Raw genomic sequence first — 13,084 nt, forward strand, 5'->3', positions numbered from 1 at the left:
CACTTAATACAATATTGAAGGAAAAAAAAAAACCCTGAACCAATTTCTGTCTTGGTATCTGTGGATCATAAGTATCGGCCCTGCAGATTTCTAATATCCCTGGCAATTGCTTTTTGAGTAACCCATTTCACTAAGGAGCATAAATAAATATTATAGAAATTGTAAGGATCCCAGTAATAATATCTACCTATGTTAGCCACCAAAAGCCAGTAAGTAAGTGGTAAGGAACCACAAGAACGGATCAAAAGGATGTGCTTGGTGTTTGGTGAATATTTTTATAACTAAGCAAATGGCTTGAGGTGACCAAACAAAGACCAGAGGTAATTTTTAAGTAATTACCTACCTTTTCAGTTAAGCTTTCTGATCCAAGATTTGTTCACTTTAAAAAAAACCGGAGTTCCTTCAACATTAGAGAATGAAACTTTTTCATCCCTTCCCAACCATCAAAAATATGAAGCTGGATATATCATCATATCTATCTTAAAATAGTAATCAAGGAGAGAAGAGATAGAAAAGGTCCATGCTCAATTTAAAGGGAACACTGTAATTTATAAATATTTTTCTTGTAAACGGGAGCCAGGAACAGAAATGAACAGGCAAAATGAGAAGGAAAATAAAACCATGACTTTTCAGCCCTCCTGTAGGGAGTCTAAACTATTTTGGGGGGCGGAATGTCAAAATCCACCAGGGTGAACTTTTCCTGCACCTTCTCTGGGAGAATTGCATCATCAGGCCACAGCCATCTGAGATTGGAATTGTTGATTAGCAAGACTACCACTGATGGCACCAATCACATGAGTCCACCAATGGCCCTAGTATCTTTTGTATCTTTCCACATCAAATGGTGATTTCATTTCAAGCCATTTGCTTTGGATGAGGATGACAAAGAATTGAAATTGAAAAACAGCAAGTGAAAAACAACAGCAAAAATCTGAAATGACCACCACAGGCAATGGGGCAATTGCAAAGAAAAGAACCGCAAACCAAAGCAATCACTTACGGTAGCTACTTTCGCTATCGCTGGCATTAGAAGAAACATGTTCTGCAAGAACAGCACAGCAAATTAAAGAGATACCAAGCACTGGAGAGCAGCCAGAACTTAAAGGAATACATTCATGCAAGGCTACTAGAAACGTGAGCAGAAGGCAAGTCAAAGGCCGCAAGGAGACTGCATTAAGAAAACTCAGATAAGATAAAGAAGATGAAAACTTTATCTCCATTTTACAGGAAACTGCTACTTGATTGCTGTATTTTCTTTTTAGCAAACAGGAAAGTGTCTTTAGTTACAAAATGTATAATGTCAACCTAAGTATTTTTCTTTTTATAAGTACTTTGACCCATTCGTATAGGTCTGATTTTCCAGATCTGTGTTATGAAGGTCAAGATGTCTCAGCTGGATGTTTCTTGACTGTAAATTCAGGACCTTCTAGTGTGTAGACAGCGTTTTCTTGCAGGCTTTTGTTTCTCTCTTTTAGCCTTTAGGCGTTTTGCAGGAATATTTCAAATTGCCCGTTGATGCTTGGAATCCCTTGCCTTTTATTTCTATTTAAATACTCCCTGAACCTATTCTTGGGGATGGAAATGGATTGTTGAAGGTCTTTCCTGCTTCAGAACGAGTAGAAAATCTTTGAGGAAGAAATGAGTCATTGAAAAATGTTTCATGCATCAGTTCAATATTTCCTGTTTTTATTTTAAGATCCTTCCTTGGATAGCTGTTGGGTTCCAGTGGAGGAACAGGCAGGAGGTAAATGGTCTGATACCAACACAGGTCCTGGCACAAAGTGTGTTTTTAATTCATGTTGAATGACTTGCTAGTACAGTGATATTTCAAACTGTTCTTTTCATAAAAATACAGTTTAGCTAACACAACAGGGATGTATTGGTTATGTGCCAGAATTAGAGCTTTTAGTTCCAAAATCATTTCTTTTCATCTGTACTATTTATTAAGTTATAGAAAATAAATTCCTCAACTTACCAACTTCTTAGTATATCAGGTTAATTAAATGAAGAATACGCGACTGCTTGATGTCTGAAGCTCATTAGCAATAACTTCAACTTTTTAAAAAGTGACATCTGTTGCACATTTTTAGGAAAAGGAAAAGAATATATAACATCATTCTTTAACAGTAAAAAAGTGCTTTAAAATGTATTTTATATTATAGATTCTTGCCAATTGGATGGATCAATTTTCTTTTTTTAGCTTTATTGAGGCATAACTGACAAATAAAATGGTAATATATTTAAAGTGTACAATGTGATAATTTCCTACATGTATACATTGTGAAAGGATTCCCACAATCAAGTTAATTAACACATTCTGGATGGATTAGTCTTAGAGCATGAAACTAATGAAAACAAAAGCATGAGTTCAGTTCACACGAAGCATTCCTCTTTGTGTTGGTGTATAACCAGAATTACATTGCTGATTTAGGCACACATTTTATAAGTGCAAAGGGGCACTAGGGAAAGAAGTCTGGATGAATCAGTGCAAATTTGTTTTCTGTTACTGAAAAGAAAGTCAAGCCACACATCAATAATAGCGTATCTTCATGTACGTGATTACCTTAAGTATCTTGATTTGGAGATGACAGGGTTTTTTGTTTTTGATTTTTACTTTTAAAATAATTTAGAGTGAAGCTACCATGCAGTGTTTTATTTAACAATCGATCTCTCTTGGCATCAGGATATAGTATAACAGAATTTTTCAATTTTGTAGATAAAGAGAAACTGAAAATATGTTCTAGCTAAAGTCCAAACTATGACTAACAATAGCATTAGTAGGCAAATAACTTTACCTAGTGAAATCTGTTCACTTTTTAAAGAGTAAACAAACGTGCACATTCTGGATTTAAAAGGGCATCACTGATATTTTTGACACTCCAGCAGCAACTGCTTTTTAGTCATGTTCATTTATTACCAATATATTAAAATGCTTCTTTCTCCTCCCTCCCCAACTGAAAATTTAGAAACTCTCTTGTGGTACCTGATGCTATCCAGATAATGTTGAAATCAATATTTGAACTTCAACGACTAATTCAAGAAAAATTTCATGACATATTCCATATAGAGTCTCAAAGATAAAGTTTTCATCTTTAAGGAGAAAAATAGTTACTCTTGGTCAGATTTTGTTTTCTGTATATACATATCTAAAGGAAAAGTCGAAATTAACAATTTGAAGGATGAAGGGTATCACTACGCAGGGTTACGTAAACAGCTCTTGAAAACAAAGTCCAGCTCAATGTTATTTTGTTTTATACAAATGAAATGAACAGCTTCTAAAAATGTTGCCCATAGCTGTTAAATTAAAACAAAACAAACCAAAAAAGTGAACATGTGATACAGTTGTGAAAGACACAAAAATCTGTTTTTATTTCATTGGTGCCTACACAATGGAGTTAGTATTGAAAAAAAATCATAGTATGCTACATTAATACAGAGGATTATTAGTTTTTATTGCTCAGTGCAATGAGACAGACTAAAGGCATTAATAACTAGAAAATTTAAAAGTTTAATATATTTTATTTTCCACTCTATACTAGAAAATGAAGACCTGATTATGTAACGCAGCTAATAAATCACTGATAGGAAAACATATTAATACATATCTAAAATTTTATCATACAAACGTTTCAAGCAGGATCACTGCAAGTCAGAAAAAAAATCAATCAAAGTTAATAACAAAGAAGTATTCATGGAAGATCAAATAGCTTAATATTTACTTTTTGAGAATGCATGTTTCCTTTAACTATAAAAATAGCTCCTTTATTAATAGCAAAGAACAACCCAATTATGGAATTTGGCAAGTTCATTAAATACGTCTAGGTGAAAAGGCAGAAGAAAGAACATAAAGTACATTTCTGCTTTCCTGTTCTAGAACATTTCGCTCACCCTTTCTTTCAACATGGCTCCTTGCTCTCTGGGAGGTATTAGGCGGCAGAGCAAGTGATGCCACGATTGGCATCAAGACCATGTTGGTCATTTCACACGGTCAGAAAGGGAAGGTGTGAACTGCAACAGAAGTTACAGCGCCTGACACACTTTGCTTTTAAATGCTGACATGCAGAACAAAACGGTTGAAAATTACTTTGTAGGAGCATTCACAGCTAGGTAACAAATAAAACTCGTATCTTGTGCATGCTAGGAGTGAAAGACCCTCAAGAAAAGGAACAAAAGCCAAACTCAAAAGGAAAGGAAAAGAAAAGAAAAGTTACAGTGACCATTCCTGGGAACTTACTCAGAGTCTTTGTTCCATAACCGTCGTCACCTAATCCGGGGATGTCCTGCATGGAAGTCCCCAGAGAGAGCAATGAGAGAGGAAGAACAGCCACGGAAGAGGAAGGAAGAAGTCAGTGGAGTTGAAATGGATACTACCATGACAGACCGTGTTGCCTAAGCAATCTGGATCCCACTCTCTCTTCTTTTGAAGAAACTTTCACCCCAAACTCCCTGGGCTGAGACTCAAGGATTTGCAAAACAATTCGAAAAGTTTAAGCAGAAGATCGTTACAAAAAAGAGAAAGATTCAGTGAATGCCATTTTTGCCCATTGTTAATGTTGCCACAGAAATGTCACTTAGGGCAATGATCTGCTCCAAGTTTCCTGACAAATTCTTAGATTTAGTGTACACCAACACAAGCTCGCTGCTCAGTAAGTAAGTGTTTAATATTGGGAGGGAAAGAGTGAACAAATGCTAGTAATCAATGTAGGCAAGTTAATCGCTCCCAATCGGTTAGCATTCCAAAAAATATATGTGGCAATGGAATCCAATATTTCTGTCCAGAAAAGAATTTGTCTCAAGCCCTAGAGAGTTGCATGATAGAAAAGGCAAACCAGACACAGTGCTGGTCACAGATAAACACTGTTTGGAAGCCAAGTCCCAGCTTCCTCAATTCCCTCTCCAATGCATTTTGCAAAGAAGAGCCACATCAAGGGAAGGATCCAGACTGCAGCCAAACACTGGTCACAGTAGTAAGCCCTGACCTGCCTGCCTGCCGTGTTTGTTTGCCTAGGCGTGTGGCGTGGGGGGAGCCTACATCATGCGTGTTGCCCGTGAAGAATTTTTTTCTCTTGTGTTGCATGTGACATTTTCTTCGAGAATCTACTTACGTTCAGGATCACTGGTTTCCTGCTCACTCTGCTCCTTGTTCTTGTAGAATGGGAATTTTCGTGAAAAGATGAAGCTCTTTTTACGCTTGTCATTGAATGACTGTGAAGGAGAAAAGGCATGGGGCAAAAACAGGGGACGTCTAATTGTTGTCACACTCATGCTGACAAAACAACTAGTTTGTAAAAGCAGAGAGAGCTGTAGTGACGCAAGTGGATAGTCTAAAGAGGTGCCAGAGGGTCCCTAAAGGTGGATTTTATTTTCAAGGAGTGTAAATTCTGAATGATGACACCTTGGAAAAATTGTCTCCTGATTAAAAGACTGGTTGCAGATAAATGGTGATGGAGGAAAAGAGTATTAAATTGGAAGACCCAGAGGCTTTGTCTGGCTCTAAAACTTGCTAGTCCATCACCTTAGGCAGGTAACTGAATCTCTCTGAACCTCGGTATCTTCTTTATCTGCATAACGATGATAGCAGCTCTTAGGTTGTGAGACTCATATAAAGCAGTATAAACAGAGAGTGTTATACAGACGTCATCTTTATCATCGTCATTGTCATCAGGTAGAAAAGACTTTACTAGGACACTAGACACATTGGTGTCTACTTATCTTTTTAAATAACTTGAATTTGAGTTACTTCAGCTTTAGTTAAAACCACACAGAGAAATGTGTAGATTTATGGTATATGATAATTATAGTTTCACACACAGATATATGATTATTATGGTTTAATATTTTCATTCAAAAGAGATTTTAAAGCTAGTGGAGCCCCAAGCCCTCATTTATAGACAAGGGGCCAGAGGCCCAGAGAGGTTGAGTCCCTTGTCAATGTCACAGAGTTAGCTGGTGACAGTCAGGACACCAAAACAGATTTAACCAGAATCTGTTAAAATTCTTGCCAAGGAGGTATTAACTTGATATTCACTCAAGCAAGGGAGATATAATGGTCACTTATCTATATTCTGATATGAGAAAAAATAACGGAAGATGGACAGTTCTTAAAAATGTAAACCACTCTGTTAGCTTAAAGGAGGCTTAATTTAAACTAATACAGATACACATAATATAATACATATATTAGAACTTATTCATTCAAGTGAATATCAGATGCTTGTCTAGAAGACTCCTCAAGAAAATTTCATTTATTCCCACTGTTGCTGTTACGTAAATGCTCTCTGGAACTCTTCTTTGGGAAATATGTTCACAGTTATTTTATAAGCTATAAGCCATGCAAGTCTTAGTAATTTCATATTCATGTATCATTTAAAAAATATATTTCATCAACTTGATTATCATCCTTAATTTGACAGATTTGGGTCTGAGGGTCATTCTCCAAGGAACAAGATTTTTTACCACATAGGTATTAAAATGAGCGTGCCAAAGACTGAAAGTAATTTGACAAGGGTATTCTAAAAGAGTACTGGCAATGGCAGCTGGTAAGAAGAAATGTGGAGCCAGCAGGGTGACTACTTAGAGGAAAAGCACTTGTTTGATGTACATATTTTTGCCCACTGGTGGGAGTCAGTTATGTGCCCTTGTGGATTTGAAGCTTGACGAAATGGTATAAATAACTTATTTTCTTTGTACACTCATGCACTCCTATATCAAACAGCCATTTTGGTAGTCATGTTTATTTAGGAAATAAAGTACTAAAATGTTGGTGCTGTCAATCATGACTTTTTTAGTTACTAGGAACTTCCACCAAAGTCAGTGGGGCTTAATTTTATGTACCATTAAGAAGGCTTTAAGAAAAACAATAAATCAAATATTTAATGTTTTGAAATTAGTGGACACGTTTTATACTTCATATTCAAGGTCTAGAAACACATTCTCAGGGGAAAAAATGAAGAATCACTTCAGAATTTATTACTTTACTGACAGCACTTATGTTTAATATAGTTTTATCAGAATTTCTATTTGAGATTGGTATCCAAAAGACAAGGCTGGAAATTCCGCCCAAATTTTCCCAGTTAAAAAATAGTAAGTCCTTAAAAGAACATTAAATATTCTTGCATCACTCCAGTTTCATGCCACTTTTACATTTCAAGCATATTTAAACTTCAGTAACTGAAAATAAAACAAAAAAAATATCATGTAAGAAGTAATGACACGTGATATTGCAAGATATGTTAGACATTTAATTTCAACATTACAAATGACTTGTCATGCAAAAAAAAATTTACAAATTTTCATGCAAACACAAAACAATGCCAAGAGGAGTAAAGCTGGGGGTTAAAATGTAGACACAAATGGACAATGTGGAAGCCTTGGAGGGCCAAAGTGGGGCCACATGCAAACCACTCATTTAAATTGTCTCACAGGGTCAAAGGAAAATGAAAATGTGTTGTCTGTGATTAATTCTTTTGTCTTTTAAAAGAAAGAGCTATAATGTGTTAACGTTTCCCAAGTATGAAAATGTTGTGTATCATGAGTCATCTGATTGGGATATAATAATATTTAGCACCATGCTTTTTAAAAGAATAGAAAATACATAATAATTCTTCAAAAATAAAATTATCTAATCTATCAGTCCTATTTTCCAAAGCCATTTCGTGCTGGAATTAAAGAGAAAGTAGTATAATCATCCATGGTTACAATGACTTACATTTATGGACACAAAACCAAATCACAACTTCAATTCACATAGATTTAAAAGGCACACATTTAGGGTCTTAGTTAGACATTTCAACTATAAGAGGTTATATATGGTTTACAATGATCTAACGCTAGTCTTTATTTTTTATTAGACATGTAGCATACCATTATATAAGCTTTTTTATTGCTGTTAATTTTTTCTTTTAATTTCGAAATGGAAAATCTGTTACATGAGTGTTAGGTGAGAATAATAAATTAGCACTTTTACTATTTATAGAACACAAGGCACTAACGCAAGTGAAGGCTGGTTTATAGCTCTATTAATCATCATTGATCAATGTTATTTTTTCTCTAAATTACACTATCTTAAATTCCGATCCATCACTTTCATGGCAGGAAACTTCTGTGAATAGAGACTTTGAAAATACGAACCATATGTGACAAGGGGCAAGTTGGCAAATTTAAGAATTCCATTTTGGGATTTGACCTGAATTATTGAGTTCTTATGAACAAAAGAGACACAACAACAATTAACATTTACTGAGCACTAATTATGTGTCAGGCTTGGTTCTAAAAGCTCTCTGTGTGCTAATCTCCACACTAATGATGAGGTTGGTACCATCGTTATTGCCATATTACAGATGAGGAAACTGAAGTTTACAAATCTTCTATTACTTGCCCAGAGTCACAAGGTGGTGAGCAATAAAGTCAGGATTTGGATTTGCAAATATTCCTGGTTACAATTATAGCTGTTCTTACGAGCAAGAAAAGTTTCTACAACCCAAGCCTATTTCAAATTTATGTTTAAAATTATTAGCATTTGACTCTCATGATACCATAATCTGTCATCATTCCCACAGTTTCTCTGCTTGGCAATTATTTATTTAAGGTATTAGATGCTATTGGCTTCAACAATATTTTTGGGGGTTAGCCTGCTACAATTTTTTTGATAGCCATTTATGTTTTTGAGGGCTCTATTCGATGGTTCTTGTTGTTATAATAATGCAAGAAGAAATAAAATATAAAGAATTTCAGTGGACATGTTATGAATGGCAATTAAAAAGCAATTAATTGCCCACAACAGGCAAATTTGTAGAGACAAAGTAGATTAGTGGTTGGTTAGGGCTGGAGGTAGGCGATACAGAGAGTGGGAAGTGATAGCTAATGGGTATGGTATTAGTTTTACGGGAGATGAAAATGTTCTAAAATTAGATTGTGATGATTGCATAACCCTATGAATACACTAAAAAACACTGAATTGTACACTTGAAGTGGGTGAATTGTATACTATGTGAATTATATCTCAATAAAGCCATTAACAAAGAAAAGTAACCCCTCCCCAATCCCCGCACCATGGGATGAGAAGAAACAACCACAGCATGTTTTTGTTTTCATTTGGTATAAATTTTTTATCTTTAATCGAATGAGAGGAAACCACCCTTCCCAACCCTTGCAATCAATCAGATAAACATTCCTTGTTTATCTGATTCTGTTGTGTCTCTGTTAAATGAATACCTTTCATGTTGTGACAGACATTAGAACACCCATACCAGGAATCAGTATATTATCACTGTCACTCAGAAGTCTCTAAGTTGTTAGGTCAAATGGCATGAAATTGCCCAGCCCGACCCCAAGATGTAATGGCAATGGTGAACTGGCTTAAGATGAAATACACACTTTATGAAGAAATAAAGAAAACAAAACAAGAAACTCAAATTGCTCCTTCTTCCACTCTAATCCCATGTTTTCAAAGACACTTGAGTGAATCTTGATGTATTTTTATCCTTTCATCCAGAAAACTTTAAAACATGTTTTAGTTTTTCTTCTCATCTTCCTGTTCTAATTTTTCAAGCTTCAAATGTTTCATAGTTCTAAAATGTCACCCTCGTGATATGAAAGTTCTCTGAGCAGAATTTAGATTTAACTTTATACTGAGCTCAGATACACCTTTTTTGGGTGGCTTCCTTATCTTTTATAATGCTTCTTTCCTCTTAAGTAATTCTTGTCTCCCCTCATCTAAAATAATTGTGTTCCCTTTGGGAAGTTGTTACTGTAAATTTGGGCCACCACTTTGTATTATGCATATCTTGTTTTCATATAGAAAAGAAGAGAATTTTGAAAGAAGAGAGGTTTAAAACAAGTAATAATGTGACAGAGGTTGTTAAAGGAAAGACAAGAGTTGGCTTGAGATATATCTGTTCCCAGAAATGTGTCTGTATGAATGTGTGTATACATATATGTGTCTGTAACATCGTCCAATTCAAAAAGGATTTCTTTTGCAATCCTAAGGAATTAATGGATCTAGGCATTGAGCATCAACAGCTGGCAACATCATATACACACAAAAGATAGTCAGATGATATGTGCCTGCTGATGGGAAAACAAAATATTACTACAATGTAGTTCTGTAAACCTCTACTCACAAAAGAAAAGAAAAGAAAGGAAAAGAAAAGAAAACCCTCCTCTCTCCAATGAATCTGAATCTAATCAAACCTTTAGGTCCAACTATCAGTTTACAGAGATAGAGGATAGAGAAACACAATAAATTATACTATAAGGGAAATCTGGAGCAAACTCCATGAGACAAGTGACCTGGATTCTTTGATATAAAAATTGAAAGAAGGGGCTGGCCCGGTGATGTAGCTGTTAAGTTTGTGCCCTCCACTTCAGTGGCCTGGGGTTCACAGGTTCGGATCCTGGGCACGGACCTACACACCACTCATCGAGCTGTGCTGTGGCAGTGTCCCACATACAAAATAGAGGACAATTGGTATGGATGTCAGCTCAGCGACAATTTTCCTCACCAAAAAAAAAAAAAAAAAAAGAAAGAAAGAAAGAAAAAGAAAACAAACAAAAAATGAGGCAAAACATAGATCAGAAGAGACTTAAGATGGATCAACAAATTGCAATAGACTTCATTCCTGGTTCAAACAAACAAACTGTAAAACAAACAAACAAAGCAACAAAAAAGAATTTATGATATTTATGAGCCAATTTGAGAACTGAAAAAGACTGGATATTTGTTAATACAGTAATTGTTAGTTTTTATGTGTGATAGTGGCATTGTGATCATGTCATATTGAAATATTTACAGTTTAAATAATTTGACACATTGAATTTGCTTCAAAAAATATGGTAGGAACACAGTACTCTGACTATCTACCTCTAGAATATATTCTAAAGATAGAATTGTAAAGAAATCTTGAACTTCACTTAATAGGTTTATTATTAGTTGAATTCTGAAAACATTTGCTGTGTAAGTAATGAACAAATGAGTAAATACATGGATGTTGCTTGAAAACAGGTTGTCATCGTGAAAGAAGGATGAGGTAGAAATGTAGAATGGAGGAAAGAGAGGAAGAATTTTATGATGGTGAATAGTAGTTGGAGGCATCTGATATAAACTTATGATTTCCTTAAAAAGTTTATTTCCTCTCTCTGTCTATTAAAGGAGCCTAAATGTAATGATACTCTAGGGGCAAAAAGCACACCTGGTGCTCAGATTTTGTCTTCTAAGTACCATTTTCCACAAAAAGGAACTAGTATTTTGTTTGAGGAAGTGACCAATCCCATGAACAGGGAAAGTATAAGGTGAGTCTGAAACATTTTGTTGGACTGGAAAGTAAGAAGTACCAAACACAAACACGAAAACAATACAAAATTAAAGAACCCTAAAACTAATGATGGCATGTTAAAAGGACACTGAAGCCAGTTTAAAAGGGATCACACCAGCCAAAACTAGACAATTTGAACATGAAAATGAATAATGATGGTTATGAAGTATAAGACATCGAATTAAAAAAGAAATTCATGAGTCCAAAAATATCTAAATTAAGAAATTAAAAATGGGAAGAAGAGAAAGCTCTTCAATACAGTAGAATACCAATTAATAACTATAGAAGGAATGATAAAGGCAGGAAACCACCATTTTTCAACTACCATGATAATAATTAATTCAGGCAAGAATCATCAATGGTTGCTAAACTATTGATTGAAAGTTTGTTGGGGAACAGAACACTTATCTTCTCACAGATTATTTAATTATGAAAAAGGTGGGTAAATATGCGTTTATAGTGGAGTAATCTGGCAGATACCGCCTTAACAAGTGATCAAACTTAGCATTGCCAAATAGTGGGATAACCTTACACCATGTGCCTCCTGATGGAAAGTGTTGAGAAGTAAACAATATCACTTATGCAGTATTTCTGCCAAAAATGTATTAGCTGAAACTAACCATGAAGAAATAATTAGGCAAACTAAAATTGAGACATCCTCTTAAAATATCTCAATGTCATGAAAAACATAAAAAGCTAAAGAACCATTCTAGATTCTAGATTAATCTAAAAGAGATTAAGAAAATAGGACAAACGAAATGCAATGTGTGAATTGCATTCATGTATGGATTGAATTCTGGATCAGAACAAAAAAAAGTCATAATTTCTACAACTTCCTCTCAAAATAGTTCAGGGGATATATATATAAAAATCTATATTCTCATATACATATCTCATAGATATTCTCATATCTCATATATTTAAAAATATATGAAACAAAATTTTAAGTAATTGTTGAAGTTGGGTGGTAGGTACAAGTTCATCATTCTATTTCTTCTAAATTTTTATATGTTTGAAATTTTTCATAATAACGAACTTTGACTTGTAACTTATACCATACACCAAAATTATCTACAGATAGTTGCAGACCTAAATGTAAAAGCTCAAACTATAAAATTTCTAGAAGAAAATATAAAATATATTTGTAATCTGAGGTAGGCAAAGATTTCTTGGATAGAACATAAAAGCACAAATGATAAATAAAACAACTGGTAAATTATATTTCATCAAAGTTAAAAACTTTTGCTCTTCCAAAGAGGCCATCAAGAAAATGAAAAGGCAAGGTACAAAATCAGAAACAATATTTACAGCATAATCTAACAAAGGATTTTTATTCTGAATATTTAAGAACTCCTACAATTGAACAATAAAAAGAAAAATGATCCAATAAAAAGTAGGCAAAAGACTTGATTGTACACAACTTAAGATATACAAATGGCCAATAAACATATGAGAAACATCATTAGTTATCAGAGAAATGGAAATTTAAGCCAAAACTAGATACACTTCATACCCACTAGAGTGGCTAAAAAAGACTAACAATATTAGGTGTTGGTAAGAATGTGAAGCAAGTGGAACTCTCATATAAATTGTTGGCGGGAATGCAAAATGGTACAGCCACTTTGAAAAATAGTTTGGCAGTATCTTATAAAGTTAATCCTATAGCTAACTTATGATCCAGAAATTCATCCCTAGATATTTACTCAAGAGAAAAACATATGTTCACAAAAAGTGTCTACAAGAATGTTCATAATTACCCTAAACTAGAAATA

The 13,084-nt window shown here is 34.5% G+C and overlaps 1 protein-coding gene across 2 annotated transcripts in view; it reads right to left on the reverse strand.

Moving 5' to 3' along the window:
- Positions 1-13,084, reverse strand: part of DLG2 (discs large MAGUK scaffold protein 2) — a 1,814,300-nt gene that overhangs the window by 19,747 nt on the left and 1,781,469 nt on the right. For both annotated transcript variants that reach the window (XM_046685982.1, XM_046685984.1), the window contains one exon: positions 5,106-5,205. In XM_046685982.1, the coding sequence (XP_046541938.1) occupies positions 5,106-5,205 (100 nt within the window). The remainder of the gene's footprint in view (positions 1-5,105; positions 5,206-13,084) is intronic.

The sequence above is a fragment of the Equus quagga genome, chromosome 14, assembly GCF_021613505.1.
Source record: "Equus quagga isolate Etosha38 chromosome 14, UCLA_HA_Equagga_1.0, whole genome shotgun sequence".
NCBI classification, from domain to species: Eukaryota; Metazoa; Chordata; class Mammalia; order Perissodactyla; family Equidae; genus Equus; species Equus quagga.